Consider the following 20,686-nt stretch of genomic DNA (forward strand, 5'->3'; position numbering starts at 1 on the left):
AGCAGAACACATGCCATCTGCTCACTGCCACTCAGTGAGCTGCCATGCAACCCGGCTGTGGACAGGGAGAAGCAGGGGCAGGGAAGACAGACCAGCAGTTGGCTGCTCATGGACATTGCCCAGAGCAGAACTCCCCCCTCCCAAACTCCTGCTTTAGGATTTATGAAGTGTCATGCCCAGAGGCATGCTTAAGTTTCTAACAAACAGTTGTATATCTTCACAGCCTCAGTAAGGACTAGAATAAAATGGACGTAATTGACTGTAAATAGGCTACAACTTGTGGACCTGGTCAGTTAACACAACACAAGGAGCACAGGGAATCCTTGCCCCACGTTTTGGTAAAATTCAGCAGTGTGGAGAGAAAAGCAGCTCTTACAGTGTACAGCAACCATTTCTGGAATTTGAATTAAAGAAAAAAAAAATGCAGAATAAGCAAGCAGGATCCTTTGCAAGAGAGTCCTTTTCACACATTGTACTCAATCTTCAAACACATAATCAGAAAGTTCTTTTATGGAAGGCTAAATACAGCTTTGAACAAATCTGTCTTGCTAAAAAAGTCTAGGATATGGCTATGAAGGCTAAAGTCTTTCAGCAATACAAATTTTCTTTTCCCCTCAGTCCTGAAGCGAGACCTAGAAACACACAGTAGAGTTTGCCAGGTGCTGGACCTCCCCTCCACCCGCAGTGCTGTCGCATCCTACTGTGCCACATCCATCAGCACACCAGACAGCCAGGGCTGGGATCGCTGGGGTGATCTGCCGAGAGGTACTACACACATTAGTAGACAGCTGGCTAATGCACTTAGCAAGTCCCTTTACAGACACCAGGCTTCACCTTGGTTCTTACTGCGTACCAAAGGTGTGAATTAATCAGTACTAGCATGCAGTCTATCAAGTTTTATTGATCAATTGATAATACTCTAGAAACCTACAGCAAATTGAGACTCAAAAAAAAACCAAACAAGAACCTGTGCTATTTTCTTGTGCATTTGATAACACTGCTCATGTTAGATCCAAATGCAGTCTCTTTTTGTGGAGTGACTCTTTCCCGAAGCTTTTGTAAACCCAGAGAAAGCAGCTTTCATGTTCTTCTTGTTTCCGTAACAAGAAGCAAAGACTCGAGTTTTCTCTACCTTTAAGATACACCACCAAAAATGTCAAAATAAAATCATGAAGGATTCCATGAAAAGAAATTATATCCTTATAGCTGTTGTTCACTGGAGTTAGTACCATAGCTACAGCACCCTCCCCATTGCTGGAAGGTACTTTCATATGCAGTTAGTGACAAGATCATTTGAACTGTCTCACTATCTGACAGCATGGACCAACCCACAGACAGTAACAACAGAGTATCTTTAATAATCCATGTCTATCAGGTTAGCCGAGGTGGTGGAAAAGTGGGCAAGCTTTAATGGGGCAGGTGTGTAGGTAGTAAATACTGCTCTTATTCAGAGACCAATTATTGCAGACAATAGGACATTCTTAACCTTACGGTAAAAGCACAAATAGAAATGCAACTACCTCTGGGACAGAGAAAATTAACCAGAGCACCTCAGTCCCAGTGCAAGCAGGAACTGCTTTGCTACAGAACAAGTGCAAAAACTCCTACTCCTTTCAGAAATAAAAAAGAAGTTTCTGTACCCAGATTTAAATCAAGGCACAAATAACTTGATTATCCTGAAACTTCCTGGCATCTGAAGTATGGGTGAAGTTAATCACACTTGAAAATGCGCTCAGTGTTTCAAGGGGTCCTGGGCTGCTTCTAGGACAGTTTGTACTGCCAGAAAGTCCATCAGTTAACTATTCAGCTCTGTCAAGCTGAACAGGAGCAGAGCTGGGCACTGCAGTTCTGGGAATATCTGTGACCTGTGCAGAATACCAGTAACTGAACCAGCAGATAGAGCTTCTCAGGTTAGCAGTAGTGGCACAAAGATTTTGGGAAAAACCTCTGTCACAGAAAACTCTGCTGTGAGCTAAGACCACCAGGCAGAGGTTGCAAGAGACTCTCTGCTCCTGACTGCTAATAACAAGGGAAAGAAAATTGAGAGGTCTCAAAGCAAATGGCCAGTAATGGGTAGCATCTTGAACAGAGCATCAACATGATCCATTCTAAAAGAAGTCTAAGTCTTAAGCTGGAGGAAAAAAAAAAAAAAAAAAAAAAGGAAAAAGAAAAGAGAAAAACAAAACCAAAAACAAACCCCAAAGCCAGCAAACCCTTATAGAACATATCTGGAGCCAGATGCTCACTGATGTAGTCTGTACTAGCTCCACTGACTTAGCTGTTAAAACAGATGTGACATAAGAACTTTAGATCTGCTTTTACTGGATGCATTTATAGAAATCCGATAAATTCAGATTTTATAGGAAAAAAGATACTTTCATAGCTGTAGTTTTAATTTCACTGTCATAAAATATAAGTGTTGGACGGTGTCCTTTTCGTGGTTTTCCTAAAATTGTAACTATTCACTACATTATATTGATTTTAGCAGCTATTAAATACACCAAAGAAAATGTTCCTCCCCCTGAAAATTTCTCAAGCAAACATGCCTGACAATTACTGCTGGCTATAATCTCCCTTAGATTGTCTAGATGTCTAGATGGTCTTTTGCTTTGGTCTGATACATTTGTACTAAGAATTACAAAATAAAGGGGATAATCCATATTGCCTACAAACAAAATGAAAATATTAAGGGGGAAAAAAACCCCACAGCTTAAAGTTTTATGAAACAGCTCTTCTCCAAAAATGTGGTGATAAAAACACCTCTTTTTTTTTTTTTTTTTTTTTAATTCATCTTATTTGCTGTTTTTATCTAGTCAGTCACATTGACCGATGTTAAGGGTAAGAAACTGAGACAAGGAGGGAAGATGTTTCAATTTCTGTTAGACCAAAAGATCAAGGTAATCATGATGGGAAACTGGAAAATGAGCTGGAGTCCCTTCTGTCTTGCATGTTAATGGCAGGTTTGTTAACAAAATGACAAGCACAAGGCTATCAGCACAACACAACTCTTTCAGTTCTACTCTCAGTCACATATGTGCAACTCCAGGCTTCAGTGATTCCCCTGAAACTGAAAACAGAGCTTGGCTTCAGGAATCTGAGCTGCTGCTAACAATATAAGACAGAAATTGTGCAAGTAGACTTTGAGATCCCACATCAGCTTGCACACCTAGAAAATCATAAATCCAGCTACAGTATTTCTGAACAATATGTGGAGTATTTTCCAAGTCTCTGGAGTGGGGAATGTATTTTCTCTATGCTGTTTATAAAGCATGTAGCACAAAAGGGGGCCCCAAGCCCTGGACAAAGCCTCTCAACTTCCATTTGAATAATTACTAACAGAACCGAAAGGCAGCTTTCATAATGAGGTTATACCTACTGTATTTCATGGATGCAGTCATGTTCAAACATCTTAAAATATACTGGCATACTTCCCTTATTTTGTAGGAAAATTCAACTGACAGAGCAAATGATGGGTTAACAATACCTCTGAAGCCGCCGACAGCGCAGTATGTCCAGGTGTTCGCTAAAAACTATGGAAACAGAAGTAACATTACAGCACCCCAGACAGCTTCAGAAGGTACAGCAACTCCAACATATTCACTGATAACAAAGGAAAAAAATAAAAATAAATCCAGTTTTTGTTTGTCAAAGTCACCTGTGTTCATCATTCTTTACATACAGGATCCACATTCTGTTCCTTAAGACAATATCCACATTCTCTGCCTAAAGACAGTATCTAAATTTTGATTTTTAAGCTTAATCCATACTTTGTCAAGTGATACAAGACAATGGTTGAGTAAACTGTTGTAAAGTAGTATTGCTTTTAAAGCTAATAGGTTGTAAAAGATATATAAGTTCACTAACTTACATCCCATTTAATGTTATTTTCCAGCATAATTTAGCTGTCCAATAAAGCTGCTTTCATGTTCAGCACTTTTAAAAAGATCTTAACAATTACTTCATAAAGATCTAGAAAACATATTGAGTGTCATAAAGAGCTCCAACAATATTTAAGGACTGCTTTAAAATAACTTGACATAATTGGATAGACACTAAAATATTTAATAACCAAACAAGCCTTTGAAACAAATCACAAAGCAACACTATTATATCATGGTGACCCTGATTATTGCACAGGCTAGAAGAAAAGCTAAAAATATATGAATGGTAAGATAAAGCACTCTACCGTATACATATTTTTGTCAATAACTCCTGACATTGTGAAGACAGGCAACATGAGAAAATAATGATAAAAATATATTAGTGTTTTTTTTTAGTATTTAGTAATTATATAAGGTAATTAGTAATTGTATAAGGTAATACTAATTACCTTATACAACTAAAGCATAATCAGAGGTTCTGTCATAACTGCAAGGCAGCTCTAGTTGATTAAGCACCTTCAACACAGGCACAGTTACCGGACTAGAATTTTCAATTTTATGTAATATAGCGATTTCTTCATCCCTTCTTCTAGCTTCCTTAAACATTCTTTAAACATTGTTGTGTATCACATTTAATCACTAGATAGAGATGGAAACCGGCACATTCTTACAGATAACACACATCTATTGAAAGCTAAGCAGGAATTCAGAATACTAGATTTTTACCAAAATGTTCAGATCACCTACTGAAGTCATTTTTTTTTGGATGGGCAGGTTAAATATAATTTTTCACTCTGTAGCATCATGGCATGTAAATTCTGCTCCTGAGGTAGCTTTTTTCAAGACCATGTAAATATGTGCCCAACAAAGATTTGCATTAATGACTAAACTTTCAGAAAACATTTGGAAATAATTTCAATTCTGCCCTCAGTATAAAAAAATAATAAACTAACCATTGCTAAAAAAAGGACGGCTTTCAACCTTGTCATGACTTCAGCTCTGCATAAAAGAATATGCATTCCAAATCAAAAGTCATCCCTAATTTACTTATTTAGTAAGCTGGCAGCTTTATACTACATCCATCATTGCTATGTCTGTGTATTCTTCCCCTGTAATTTGTGATCACAAAACCCAATTAATTTCCCATATAGAAAAACCTAACAATGTATGTCCAGTTCATTTCAGTCACCAATACAAGCTTTCTCTCTGAATCTAGCCTTGTATTTCACCTCTGAGTTCTCCTTCATGTAATCCTGGGCAATAAAACCTCAAGCCTGCATTTGCAATTGCTTACATGCACTAACTTTCTGATCTCTGCTCTATGCAACTTGCACTTAAGAGTCATTTGTACCATGAAGTCTGAAGCATGGCAACTGCAGTTAATGCCAGAAGTTGCTACAAAACAGACTTTTTCGGGCACAATTGCAAGTTGCTGCTCATGTCCACTTCAGTGGTCCTTTTTTAGTCTTAGTGACAGATCACTGATTCTGCTCACTTTGTATCCAAGACCAATACATGTTCCCAGCAAAGCACAGCTCCTGGAGGGGGTAGCTGGTTTGTAGACTATAGTGTAAATGCTAACAAAGATATACTGTAGGAAGGTGTATGTACAGTCTTGCTGCCAGCTGGTACAGAACCAACATTCTGTCTCATTTAAAACCACTCAATCACCCAGTCTCCACATAACAGCAATTTCTGAGGCCATACCTGAATATAAAACAGCCACTCCGAAAGAAACAAATGTCTGCAACAATGTCAAGAAGTCAAATATTTGTAAAGCTGCATACATTTAAGAGCAAAGGTTGGAGATGGTAAGTACTACAAAAGAGGTCAAGGTGTGGAAGTGAAAACCAGAGTATCAGTCCTGAAGACACAGATGCAGAAACACGTTGGGTTTTTTGTTCAGTTCTAACTGCTAATTGAAGGAAGACCAAAATCAGAAAATATGATCTGTTACCATGATAATTGTATCTCCTTAACCAAACTCAGGTACCAGGGATCCTTTATGCAGTCTTCCAGGCAAACAGGCTATTATGCACTACCTTATACAACTAAAGCAAAATTCATTCCAAGACAATGATGTGTTTACCTTCACATGGAGATTAGTTATAGGAGCAATGTCAGCACTTAAGGCAAACCATTCACAGTACATTAAGGAGGCAATTAGAGCAAAAACCATCTTCAGCATTATTGTTCTTACTCATTAGTAGTAGTCTACAGACACAAGAACATCAATAATAATATGAACAGTCAATTTGTACCCTCAACTTTCACGAGAAAGAAAACAACTAAAATACATATTTTTGTTAAGAATTGAAACATGTATATTTAAAGAGCTATCATCTACATTAGGCATCCCTTGGGGGTTTTAACAAAACTGTTCAAATAATTAGACATTCACTTCCATTTCATTTGCTATTTTTTTTAATCCTGTAAAAAAAATACTCTAAAGGCATAGAAGGAATAGCCCTGAATTTTTGAAACAAAGTACTTCTGCATGCCCCGCCTGACAGCACTTGTAACAGAATTCTTTTAAAAAACGCAACCATTCTTCATAAATTAAATAGTTTTTATTTAGCTCAGTGCCCCAGATTTCCAATTACTTTTAGGGGAGGAACAAAATTTTTCAAGGACCAATATGGAGACTTGGGGAAGAGACAAAGACAGAGCTTGCAGGCGCAGATACAGAGGTTTAGGCTCCTTGCCAAAGGGTGGGTACTTACCTTCCCACTGGCCAGTCAGCACCAGAGTCCTGCTAATGACAATGTCAATCTCTCTAGCACCATATTGCACAGCCAGCTTTATTTCAGCCAGTTTGATTTCTAGAGGAGTTTGTCCAGATGGAAACCCAGCAGCCACTAGCAAGAAGGGGGATGCAGGCAGAGGAAAGAAAATGTTTTATAAATTGACCATAAAATTGCATATACCTCTAATACACCAAAGAGTTTGAAAGTTGTTTTTTTTTTTATTCATAACATGATTCCAAAAGTCTAAAGGCATCTCATCCTATCCTCTCTTCATCCACAAGAAGCATTAGCTATTTCCTCAAGAACCAATGTCCAGCAAGATACTAAGTGCATCTTGAAAAAAGGTCTCTTTCACATGCCTTAATATTTTCCAAAGCGGCCTACATAAGAAAGTATGATATCTATTGCTTCCAGCAGAATTGAACAAACAAGGAGTGAGCTCATAGATGAAGCAATACATACATTTTTAATTCTTTCCAATTATTTTAAGTAGTATTTCAAGCTAAATCCTAGTAATACGTTTAACAGCTAAAACATAGCAAAAATTGCTTTAAATGAGGTCTACTTCAGATTGTTTATGATGTTTAAGTAGAAAACCCAAAGGTAACTTTGGAAATAGAAAAAATAATGGCTTTTTCAAGATCCTCTTTCTCTCTGACATAAATGCATTTAGTACATACTTTTTCCTCTACACAACAATGAAACAACAACAAAAAACCCCACACATGGATCTTCACATTAAACACCAGATCTACCTTCAAAGTTAGCTCTTGCTTTGAGCAGGAGGTTGGACCAGATGACATCCAGAGCACCCTTCCAACATGTATAACTCTTTGATTCTACTTCTTGCTTATTGTAGATTCAGGGCTTGTCTCTCACGTGTGGTGAGGGGAGAAGAGCTGGCGGGGGGAAGTGAGCAAGCAGCTGCGTGGTGCTTAGTTGCCAGCTGGGGTTAAACCATGACACAGGATTATACTTAAAAGCTAAACAATTGGGAGGGGGGAAAAAAAAAAAAGTGTATTGGAACTCCTAAAGCTCATACTGCATCATTGTTGTTGTTTACTTAATGTCTACTGTTACTTTGTCCTGCACACTATCTCAATTTCTTCTATTTGGGTGAGAAAAATATTAATATATCTTAAGGACCTCTTTGAAGAGCTTCCAGCAAAACAGACTTGGCATTCCTGATAAGCTTGAAGGAAAACAAAAGATTATACCAGAAGCAAATTCTCCCCTCCATTCCCTTCCTTCCACCTGCCACCTTTCCACCTTACACTCTGAAACAAAAGCAAGTCCAAATTGCTGGATCTTTCCACCTATTTTATAGCATCAATATATTTAATAGGATATTTTCGAATCAAGCTTACCTGAAGCTACTGGTATGTTACAGTCAGCAGCCTTTAGGGCATTAACAGCATCAGTGACTCTTGCGGGATATACACAAACTGCTCCAACAGTAATACCTGCAAAAGCTACAGTTCACTTCTTCATATCTAGATTTACACCTTCTCGAGCGCAATCATATTACGAGCATGTGTGCATTGTTCTCACCTCCCACTTCTGCATTCTCACACAGATCTTAAGGACCTGCACTAGAGATGTCTGTCATATTGCTCAAACAGCTCAGGTAACTCTCCATATTGTTACCTCCTTCATGTTCCTTCACCTGACCCTGGAAGCAAGTTTGCGTTAGCAGGAGTTAAAACGCCAAGATTTTTATCGACAGATTCACTGTTTAATGCCAACATGTACTGTTAAGACACGCTTAGTCAGAAATTTACTGCAAGAGAAACCACACTGCCAAGCTCCCTCCTTACTTGTTGAGCCAGACTAAGCCCAGCAGCAACTGAGCAGTCTTTATGTTAATGTAGTCCTATTGCTATTCTCTCAAAGTCCCAGATAATTGACCTCATATTTAATACTTCACCTGTCTGAAGAGTCCATAAATCAAAATTCTAAAGTAAGACTAATCTTTGGTATTTTATGTCTATGGCTTAAAACCAGAGGCCTGATTTCCCTTTGGTTCTACATCATATGACTTCAATCAGTGGGCTGATGCCCATGTAAAACTGAAATATTTCAATAGCAAAAGCATGCCCCAAATGTCACTGGGATTTTCTTTTTGTTAGATCATCATAAGACCAACATGACAGGACAAAAGTCAAATGGTATTCACTGATACATCAGTGATTATATGTGGAAAAATTCAGAAACACTGCTCAGCTATAAAGAGATTTTATTGATAGTTATATTGACAGTCTCAGTTTGCTTCAAAATTTTATTGTGGTCAGCCTTGGGTGTAACACTGGGACTTCAGATGGAGCCTCCTTGAGTAATGTCAATGAAAGTTTTATCACTAGTCCTTAAGGGCTGTCTTGACCTCTTCAACTCTGTTGACTTCAACTCTGGGAACCCTGTGTGTATACATATGTGTATGTGTATATGTGACATGCACACAACAGCATACACTCATTACAGGACTAATTCCTTAAAGTAGACCAGACTGTGAAGATGTCTCCTATCTTAACTACTGAAACAAGCAGATAATGTATTCTGAAGGAAAAGTAAGATGTTTAGGACTGTGGAATGCATCTTTTTGACAGGCAAAGCTGCAGGCTCGGTAGTTACAAAAGCAGCAGCTAAGCATGAAATCCAAAGGACTCATACGAACACTCTCCCCTTCTCCATTTTACTCAAGACATCAGCAGATTAACAGAAGACTCAATTAGTTTCACCTTAGTGCACTGTTATTAAAAGACATACACTGAGGTTACACACTTGCAGCTTCCACATCGAATTTGCTTATTAGGTATCAAAACTTACAGGGTTGCCCTGAGTCCAAGCTCCACTTTGGTTGCCAAACCGAGAATGGATTTTTTTTCTCCTTATATTCTTATATTAATTCAAAGGAATAGATATTTAGCAGTTAGAACTTAAGACAGTTGCTTTGAATAAGACCATATAGAACCTAGTTTGCTTTCTCAGGACAATTAGTTCTGCAGCGCTCCCTACCATAACTGCTTCCATTATAGGAAGAAGAATCATTTTTACCCCTTTCTGAAAATTGAATAATGAGGTAATGTAGACATTTTCTCTGCAAAATACACCAAAAAAACCTACCATACCTTTATCATGCATGTCCAAGGCTTTCAGCAGATCCTCTCTGATGGGATGCTTTGCTTTAAAACACAGTCTGTGAACACTTGAAGGAGTATCATCGCCTGAAAGAGTGGTAAGATCTATGCAGGTGACAGCTTTCAGCAGCCAAGCAGCCTACAAAGAGAGTGAAGAAAGGAATATAGTATTTCAGTTTATGCTTCCAAAGCCAAACTGATTTGACAACCTATGTGAGGAACCTCACTGTTATAACATGCTCCATTCTATAAAGAATGTCTGTGTCTTTAAGGCTTGTATGCACAAGAAATTATATATGTGCTTCAGGAGGTGCACAGGTTTGCAATTGCCAGTAACCAGATGAGTCTACACATCAGCAATTTGCACACTTGCACATCTGCATGCTTCTCCTGCTGTGACAGTGAAACATGGAATCAGTAGGGGGTAAGAATCCAGACTTCTTAAAACTTAGGGTCTAGACTCCAGATGTTTCCACTTTCTTTTGTGTGAACAGGGAATAAAAAACATCTGTAATTATTTCGGGGGGGGAAGTAAGCACTGTTTAGATGAAAATGCTATAGAATTTTGCTGAATAAAAATTGAGCTTAAGACATTATTTTGAACTATTTGTTGAAGATCTTCCAGCTAATTCTCGTTTACAGTGATGGCTTTGCAAAAAGCTGACATCTCTTAGTGGGCACATGTTCAGTAAGGGGAGAGTTTGCAATGGCAAAGTCCATAAAGCTCTTCTCTGACTGCTCTCTGACACAACTTTTCAGTACAGGCAGCAAAACCTGTTTCTGCATGGAGGTATTACTCTGCAAGCTTTAAGTGGCTGGCCAGTCTACAAACCTTTCACACTTCGCTGACAGGAGTCTCCTTTCTGAACTTGCAGTAAATGTTACACTGAAAGCTACTTTGGAGTGACTGAATGAAGTAATGAACCGTTACTGGCCTCTGTTAGTCAAAGCCTGACTGCTTGTTTCTAACTGATTTCTACTTTCACTGTATAATCCTTCACAAAGGGTTTTCGTGTTAAATGGTTTTTAGTTTATTTTACTTGGATTTTATCTTTCCTTTGATGGAATTTCTGTCTCATCTCTTACGACATGAATCATAAAGTCATTGAGGCAGATGTAGTCAAGGAGTTCCAAAAACTGGTATGAACTTCATTTTTTTAAAAAAGGGATTTTCAGATGCGTATTTGGAAATGGGCTTCAAAATTTGAATCTGTGGAGCTGCTTAACCTCAAGCATGTAAAGGTTCAAAACCACCCCTGTAAAATAAACAGCACATGACTATCCTGCAATGACAGTGTTCAAATACAGGAGAGATGCTTCTGGCATTCTTCAAAGTAAAACCTTACTTGAGTAGTTCAGTATCAATGTTACTCCACAGGAGACTGGAGAAGCATTAGTAATAATTAAACATTTGTCCCACAGCCATGTTGAGGGAGTGACACTAAATCTCTTTCTTCCCAACAATTCTTTGTAATCAAAGCCTGTGGCTTCCTGTGTCTTTGTTCTTTATATAGTAACTTTGGTCAAATCAGCAGACTTACTTTTTACACTGCTGCACCTGCAGTATCTGAAGATAGCCAAGATTATGGAATACCCTCTGGATTTTCTCACTGACAGCATTTCCCAACCCAGAGCCACTGGACTGCTAAACTTGATATCAAGTGACCTTTTTATATATAAGAAACTTAAGAAATGTTGAGCTGGTGCCTAACTTTCCCCTGTTTATATCCATTTTTTTATTTAATCATAACATTCAAAGCCCAAATTTTCAGATTTATGTAACAGGTAGGAAGGGTTTTTTTCTATCACCCTCCAGTAGGATTTTACAGCTATATCAAATTACCCCCAACTGTCATCTGCAAGATCTGTACTCATTGCGAACGCGGCTTCAGCCATCACAGAATGGCTGCCCAACATGCTAAGCTCAGGATGCCAACTGTTGTGAACAGCTTTTTTAAGAATTAAGATATAGCTAAATGATTCTTGCTTTATTCTATTACATTGCACTGTTAGGACTGATCCTTCATTATCTCCTTCCTCCAGCTCCCAGGTTTTCAGTTGCTGTTGCAAGTAAATGACTTACTTAGCATGCAGAGGGGAGGAATCACACGTATTTGCTTGCAGAACAGCTGTTTGGTGAATGAGGAAACAATTTGTCCTTTGGACAAGGGTTGAAGCTCACTGGGACCTCCTGGTCTGCTGCATGGCTTTTTTCAGACCTTGCCCTTGGCTGAAAGCTGCCAAAGCATTCGTGACATCCTGCAGCCAGCTCTGCTTGCTGTTCCCCTTCCTGTCCTGACATTGGGGCAGCAGAAGCCAGCGCATGGCCATGTCTCACCTACTCTGTTTTGCAGAAGGCAGTAGCTTATGTTGCTGATCTTATGGCTTTGCATTACGATTCTCATGTACAAACTGGAGAAACCAAAATGCACACCAGGCCAATATCTGTCAATTCTGCCAGGAGAGCAGTAATCAGCAGAGGTTGAGGGCAACTGCTAAGACAGCCTGAACATGTGAGTCAATGAATACAAGTCAGCCTTGAAAAAAAGTTCATTTGCACCACTGCGTTTAGCAATAGTTTACGTGAACCTATTTTATATTAGATAGAAAATAACCAATCATTTACCTTATCTGAGCAGTTGAGAAAGTCAGCCCTTTAACACTAGTAGGCTCTTTCGCACCCCCCCCCCCCCCCGCCCCTTGAGTGCCATAGCCTGTCAGGATTTTTGAGTTTTAGGTAAGAACTAGTTAAGAAAAGAAATCACACATGTTGGGGATATTTAAGTAAAGAAAAATCATCCAGGTAGGTCAAACTTGACAGCGACCATGATCATATCTCACAGCTTTAAAATTAAAAAATAAGAAGTCAGCATGCAGAGAAGTCTGTCTGGGAAACAGAATAAATGTGGTAGGATAGTAATATACAATTTAATCCACTCATGAATAAAGATGACTTAAATTCATTTGCGGTTTTGCCACTCCTGAGTTATAAGGTTTTTAACTTGTTTGGATAAATGCATCACCTTATTCCATCCCACCATCATCAAATACAAATTATTAAAATAAGACATGGACAAGCACATCTTTTAAGTTTACATGTATCTTGAAAAAAATTCAATATTGCAGCCTGGAGAGGAAGAGTGACTGCTTTAAAAATACAGGAACAGAATGCATAAAAAGAGCACTTACTTGCCAATTACCTTTCACAGTTCTCCATTTTTTAATTTGTTCTGCATGCCTCACAACTTCAGGTCGATTCACATGCACTTTTGAGATCCAGCCAAGTTCTAGAGTGGGAAAAGAAAAAAAGCCTTATCTATTTCTGTGTCCTTTTAATATATGGTGTGGGACTTCAGTAGAAAGTTGCAACTTGGTTTGGACCCTCTGAAGAGCATGTTGTGCTTTCATGTCCTTTAAATGGCTTGAGTACTTACCAGTCATTCAAGATACCACAATAGCATTAACTTCTGTTATGGTATGATCTGTTAACTGGATGTTTCACACAGCATGTTTTGTTTGCCATTACAACTGAATTAACTTACTGCTGATGAGAGACGCTATGTTGCAGTCCTGAACTACGAAGTTTTTCTACATGTAGCATATTAAAAAAAAAAAAAAAAAAAAAAATCCACAAAACAGCCTTCTGCCATTGCTTGATGATTTACTTCTGGATTCCAGAATATGGTAACATTTATTCAGTCCTTTGCTTGTCTGGTGGCACCCAGGATGCAACAGCAATTTTGTGTGCGTGAACCCTTGTTTACAGGAACCATGTCCCACATGGTCCCCGAAACTTCTGGGCAGACCCTTGCATAACAAAGCATTTGGGTTTTATTGTCTAGAGCTGATTTTACTGCATTTGCTACTAGAGCCTGACTAACTGGAATAACTGGAAGTGTCCAAAAGCACTGAATTCCTGGGCAACATACCTGCCTAGAAGCTGCTGAGATGCATGCCTGCCTGAGAAGTGCTCACCTTGCCAAGCACTCCAGAGGACTCAGGGCAACATGTTACATGTGTGAATTCCTTGAAGTGCCCACTGCAGCAGCCTGGCTCACAATTTCAATGAGTTTCAGTATCCATAAACAACAACCAGATCCAGAGACAAGCCGATGCTCAACATTTACTAAAATAACGAAACTGTCTAAAAACAGAAGGGACACTGCTTAACAAAGGGTAACTGATGGATAAAGAAGAATTGAGGGTTCAGGCTCCTGAATCTTTAAAGTTCTGCTTAGTATGATAAACCAAAGGTGTAATCTTGAATGTTAATAAACAAAAACTGCTCACAGAAGAACACAGGAAAAAAAGATCAGAATATCTTTAAAACCCCTTATGTCCCAAAACGTAATTCTTCTAAACACTAATCATATAAGCAACCCATGAAAACACTCTGAACGACATCAACAATCATTAACCACCAATCATCAGCAAATCACGACCATCAGTCATCAAGTATCATCATCAGTTAACATCAGTATATGGACATGGGCTTAGATACTAAGAGATAATAATTCTGTTTGACTTAATTTATTAAAAGCATCTCATCTCTATGAGTCTTCTCCACTACTGTATTAAACTTGCATTTCCCTCAAGCATATTGATTAAAAAGCTTTAAAACATTGGGGGGGGGGAAGGGGGGGAGAATCTGATAGCCAAAATCATTAGTTTTGTGCAGAAATCTTATCCTATTTTTTTTTCCTATTTTATATTTTAATAGCCAAAAAAAGTGCAGAACTAATATACTAGCTGAAGTAGGTGTAAATTCGTTTTCCTAATTAGACTTACAAAAAGCTCTGAAGAAACCACTTTAGGGTAAAGACGACTCAATGGAAATGCAGGACAAAGGCACGAAACACAGCTAAACAAGACCTTGTTCTGAGCATTCTAAGCCACCTTGCTCCCACTTCCCTATTACGACATACCAGTAATTAAATGAGCAGTACCTACAAGGTCAAAATGTTGAGCAAAATCAGAAAAAGTAAATCTAAGAAGAAATTTCAAAGGAATCCTAACAAATTTAAGAATTTCTTTAGCATCATTTTAGCTTCAGCCTCACTGTATGGTGATGAAGAAAAGGAGGAGCTTGCGAAGTCACAAACCAGTTGAACAACAAACTCTCATTACTTCTCTCCACTTTCAAAGCCACAGGCTTATCCATTCTGGCCCAAAAGCAGGAAGCTCAACTGACATGTAGAAAGTAGGTGAGAAATCTAGTGCTACAAAACCTTTCCTTCTTTTTGAATATCAAGAAATACAGATCACAAAACACAGTTGAAATATAAACTAGTGAAACACTATATGATGAAATTCATTGGCTTAAGCCCTATACACTATGCAACACGTTTTGCCTTCTGTTTTCCATAACAAGGCTACTGATGAAGGTAGCCGACACACTGCAACTCAGTAAGGTCTAATACCAATTCAAGTTTCCTTGAAAGACCATAGAATTTGGATCTCCAAAGGGTTGTTTGTTTGGTTTTTTTTTAATGTGGGATATCGAACCACTCTGCACAGAAAATAAAGTTTTTAAGAAAACTTTAAAAAAAAAATTAAAATCATTTAACAAAAAATGAGAACACCATCCTGTCTGCAGAACTCAATGTGAGACATTATGCAGTTTACTAAAGGAAATAAAATGGTGTAAATAATAAAACCCACAGCGAGGAAGGACAAAGGTTTCATTAATACACAGGAGCAGATGGAGACTTCTATCTAACACAGACCTTTTATTCAAGCCCACTTCTCCATTAATTAAAGCAGTGGGCAAGTGAAAACAAATATGTCTCAGCGTAATTGTCTCTAAATAGACTTTCAAAGTTTGCCATGTGAGGTCTCATAAAATCTTTGAATGTGTTTATTCAAAAATATCACTCAATTCCAGCTTTTTTTTTCCCCTTGCATTAAAAATCAGAATAAAACCATTATTCGAAATAGCACTGACTGCCTTTGGATTCTCCCCCTCCCCCAGTCCCCCAAGCTTTATGATTTAGTATCTGGCTAAGGAAAACTATATTTAATTAGTCTCATTAACCTTGCAGTGTGAACACGTCTCTTTTTTTTTTTTTTTTAAATAAGTCATCTGCTAGTCATCTGCACAGTCATGTGGCTTCAGGGATAAAAGTAATTAAAGCAGTTACACGATAGCTAATTAGCCAATATTCTGTAATCACTCTTCAAGTTTACTTTTTTTCTCTGAAGACATTTGAAAAAATCATATTCAACAGGAAATTCATCTCCTCTCTTCGCAGAACATGAATCCAAAAATACCAAGCATTTCCTCAGAAAACAATAAATAAACCCACTTCATTAGTATAATTACATAAATATCTAAGATAGCTAACACATTCCTCATAAAACAGACTAAGCTTTTCAGAAGCTTAAAAAAAAAGTGTGTAGATGGCATCCCTTCAGATGGTGGAACAGAAAGCTCAAGGATGCCTGAGGCGGTAACTTCACAAGCATTTTAAGGCAGCACTGTCCCCAAAAGAAGCTGCCCCCCCCAACTGGTTATTTCCTCCTCCGTGCCAGAAACAGCATGTGTGCTCCTGCTCTTACCATGAACACATGACAAAATGGGTAAGGGAAGCGATGAAAGCTGTTATTTATAGAGAAGCGAGTGAAACTGTGTCCTGAACCTTTAGTGGAGAAATGAGGTGTTCACCTGGACACAGGCTGACCCCAGCTGGCCATGCAGAGCTGAGCAAAGCCACTGAAAAGAGAGAATAGGCTTCAGTATCAGGCCTTGTTACAGTTATCTTACCATGTAAGCTGTTTAGAGGTTTAAGGGTTATTCAGTTTCTTCAAGACAGAAGCTGTAGCTATTTTTCCACAGTGACTCTTGCTATGGACCTCTTATTTTCAGATGGGTCCTCGTTATATGAGAGAAGTTCAGTCTCCAAGTCATCAGCATTCAGACACTTAAAGTGGGACACCAACGCATGAGCCCTGAACTAGAATCAGCTTTACAACCTTGTGACATTAGTGAAATCACCATGGATCACATGAAATAGATCACAGCATCCTTCAAAGCACCTTGTAACCCACTGACAAGCCTCTCCCGCAGAACAACAGGAGCTTGGTTTCCTGCAGGTCCAGGCCCTCTGCTGCTCCCTCTCTTCTTCCCTGGCTCCAGAGACCTCTCCTCACCCCAATAACCCAGTTGTCCTGTTATGGGCCTTATGACTATGGAGTAAACAGGACCTTGTTACTTGCAAAAATGCCCATCAACCCCCTCCCAAAAAAAAAAGGTAATGAAAAGTCATGTAATTGCTGAGCTATGCCCGGCTTACCCTCAACAGGGGGACTAATCTGGTCTCTCCATCCAGCGACTTACTTATTTCTGAGACATTTAGCTGTCCTTCAAATTTGATTAAAATTATTCAGCAGATTCAAAAGGTGTTAGAATGGACTGGGGAAGAAACAGAGCCACAGTACAGGCTAAAACCATCTATTAATATATTAGAACAGAATTATGCTGTCTTGAAAAAGGATGCAACACTTCATTATCTAAACGCCACTTGCCAATAGGCTAGCTCGCACATGTATATGGCTCAGAAATACCAACTATAATTAAAAGTATCAATTGAAACATAATGAATGTATTTCTGGCCCTTCAACTAGAGGGGCTGAGTGACATGGACAGATTTTTATTTTTTTAGAATACAAGAACATGAGCTGGCAGTGTGTGCTTGCAGCCCAGAAGGCCAATCGTATCTTGGGCTGCATCCAAAGGAGCAAGGCCAGCAGGTCAAGGGAGGTCATCCTGCCCCTCTCCTCTGCTCTGGTAAGACCCCACCTGGAGTACTGTGTGCAGTTGTGGTGTCCTCAGTACAGGAAAGACATGGACATCTTGGAGGGTCCAGAGGAGGGCTACAAAAACGATCAGAGGTCTGGAGCACCCCTCTTATGAGGAAAGGCTGAAAGAATTGTTGGAACTTCGGAAGAGAAGACTCCAGGGAGGCCTTATTGTGGCCTTTCAGTTCTTAAAAGAGGCCTGTAAGAAAGATGGGGAGAAACTTTTTAGCAGGGCCTGTTGCAGTAGGACAAAAGGTAATGGTTTTAAACTAAAAGAGGGGAGATTCAGGCTGGATGGGAGGAAGAAATTCTTTACAATGAGGGTGGTAAAACACTGGCCCAGGTTGCCCAGGGAGGTGGTGGATGCACCATCTGTGGAGGCATTCAAGGCCAGGCTGGATGTGGTTCTGGGCAACCTCATCTAGTTGAAGATGGCCCTGCTCATTGCAGGGGGGTTGGACTAGGTGACCTTTGAAGGTCCCTTCCAACCCGAACTGTTCTATGAATATGAATACTCTCCCCCTGGCCATCTTGGTGGCCCTCTGCTGAACTTGTGGCAGTTTATCAATCTCTTTTTCCTGTTGGGAGGCAACAGAACTGGACACAGCCTTCCAGATATGGCCTAACAAGTGCTGAGCAGGGAGGATGATTCCTCTCTTCCCATGAGCTACTACTGCTCATGTCCCCAACAGCACGGCCCGGGATGCCATTGGCCAACCCTGCTGCAGGGCCACTGTTGCTCGTGCCCCCCTCGCTGCCCACCAGCCCTGGAGCCTTTTAGCAGAGCTGCTCCCGAGGTGGGCGGCCACAGCCAGTGTGGCTGACGGGGCTTGTCCTCCCCAGGGAAGGGCTCTGCCCTCGGCCCTGCTGGATGTCACCAGGCTCCTGTTGATCCTCTTCTCCAACCAGTTTGGGTCCCTCTGAACGATCTGGCTAATTGAGTCACACCTGTAAAATTTTTGAGCAAGCAGTCCATCACCTCTTCCAGATCACTGAAAAAAAATGTTAAACGGGAAGGGTCCCAGGCTAGAGCCTGCGTATTACCTACTTACAGTATAATTGAGTATTACCCTACTCAATACCAGCCTCAAAGTAGAGTATGACCTATTGACCATCACCTTCTCAGCCCAACCATCCAATCACATTTTTAACCATCTCAGTATTCATTCATCCAAGTGTCCCAACTTGGATAGGAAATATTGCAAAAAAACGTCAAAAACCTTGCTAAAATTGAAGTAAACAACATCCCCTGCTCTCCGTTTGTCAAAATATGAAGTCATTTTACTATGGAAAGCAATTAGGTTGGTCAGGCAGGATTTACCCTTTTACCAATGCAACAAACAATACAACTATGTGACTGGCAATCAATTTTGCTGTTGTTCTACCACATGACCTTGTGTTACAGTTCATGCCATTTCCCTTTCCAATTCAGATTCCACTACCTCTCCTGAGTGGCCTGAAGAAAGACTTGCATGTAGGCACACATTCAGGCTCCATGCACACCACCTGTGTTATTTGTTTGGTTTTAAACATCCTACTTGCCATTTTCTGCCTCTACCCAAGGTTACCAAATATCTTTCCTTCTCCATGACTTCTGAAGTTGTTGCATCAAAATTCCACCTGCAGGGAACAGAAAACCCACATGGAAGACATCTGTATCCCTGCAGTTAAACCGAAGGAATATGCTACTAGATTACACTACAAAACAGAGACTGATAGATGCAGTTTGCTATTTTGTTGTGAAGTGGCATTAAAATGTTGCATCTGATGCTTTTCTGAAATGTGACAAAACATGAAGCACCTGGTCTGTTATATTCCAGCATCCTTGGGAGCAGAGCAGGAGAGATAGACTCCTTTCAGCCCCTGCAGGCATCATGGTGAACCTCACTACTCAAGAATGACCCCTCAAGCAGTCCCTGTGGAATGACAAACTTGTAAAATTCCTTATCCACCTTTTTGCTGGCAAATGTATCATTGTATTAGACTAGAGACCCTCTAACTGGTTCATGCAAATCAGTGTCTTTTTATCTGTGCTACAATGTACTGGTTCTTTATTCCAAGTAAACACCTTCTTCTACTAAGGAACAGTGATAAGAAAGACAGGAAGAAAAGATGAATTAAGGACTTTTACAAAAATGTATTTATTTATTAAAAAAAATCACATGGGAAAGCATCATACACAATGATTTGAGAAGAGTTTGGCATGTCATTGATAAACAAAAAGATGTTCTCTAATGGCAGCATCAGAAATTTACTGCTTAAATTATGACATTAGGTAGCAAGCACAGAAATAGCAGGCACAGAGAAAAGGACTCAAATAATACATTTTAAAGTAAAACATATTTTACCAGTAGGTGTCCCTGTTAGAAGACTATAATCCTACAGAATGCTCTGTGAGATACAGGGCAAATCGCTTGAATTACTGTTAAAGCTGCTTGCACAAGCTGGCAAAACCTTCAAAAGCCAACGTGCCTAAGTCACAGAAGCAGTGTGTATTGCTAGCAACCATGAAAGATAAAGGCAAGGGTTTAACACATCCTTTTTGAGCACTGCTACCAGCTAAAATACAGCACTAAGTAAAATACAGCACCTTAACTTAAACACAGCACTTCACATATTTCACATGTGTATTTAGCAGGAGAGCAAAAGGGCAGGGAGGTTCAATTCTCCCTTTAAAGCAGCCGACACAAGGTTAGAAACAGCCACAGCAGGTATGGCCATGGCGTTCTCCTGCTATTCCCCTGTCCCACATCTAACCCAGATCATAGCATAGGTTGGAAAAGACCTTAAGATCATCAAGTCCAACCATTACCCCAGGACGGCCAAGTCCACCACTAAACCATGCACTAAGGGCCTCATTTACATGGTTTTTGAACACCTTCAGGAACGGTGATTCCACCACTTCCCTGGGCAGCCTGTTCCAATGCCTGATCACCCTCTCTGTGAAGAAATTTTTCCTCATATCCTGCCTAAACCTCCCCTGGCACAACTTGAGGTGTTACCTCTTGTCCTATCACTTGTTACTTAGGAGAAGAGACCAGCCGCCTACTTGTTCCATCCTCCTTTTGGGTAACTGTAGAGTGATAAGGTCCCCCCTGAGCCTTCTCTTCTCAAGATTAACCAACCC

At 39.7% G+C, this 20,686-nt stretch overlaps 1 protein-coding gene across 7 annotated transcripts in view; it reads right to left on the minus strand.

Annotated features, from left to right (window-relative positions):
- The window catches only part of DERA (deoxyribose-phosphate aldolase), a 54,332-nt gene that overhangs the window by 31,504 nt on the left and 2,142 nt on the right, over positions 1–20,686 (minus strand). For 3 of the 7 annotated variants that reach the window (XM_030478907.1, XM_030478904.1, XM_030478910.1), the window contains exons 2-5: positions 12,952–13,049; positions 9,754–9,901; positions 7,996–8,091; positions 6,605–6,739 (exon numbers count right to left, since the gene is read on the minus strand). In XM_030478907.1, the coding sequence (XP_030334767.1) occupies positions 6,605–6,739; positions 7,996–8,091; positions 9,754–9,901; positions 12,952–13,049 (477 nt within the window). Of the gene's footprint in view, positions 1–6,604; positions 6,740–7,383; positions 7,575–7,995; positions 8,092–9,753; positions 9,902–12,951; positions 13,050–19,360; positions 20,591–20,686 lie in introns of those variants that run through there. The other 4 variants (XR_003990503.1, XM_030478905.1, XM_030478906.1 and 1 more) reach the window with 4 other exon arrangements.

This window comes from Strigops habroptila, chromosome 3 (assembly GCF_004027225.2).
Source record: "Strigops habroptila isolate Jane chromosome 3, bStrHab1.2.pri, whole genome shotgun sequence".
In the NCBI taxonomy this organism is placed as follows: domain Eukaryota; kingdom Metazoa; phylum Chordata; class Aves; order Psittaciformes; family Psittacidae; genus Strigops; species Strigops habroptila.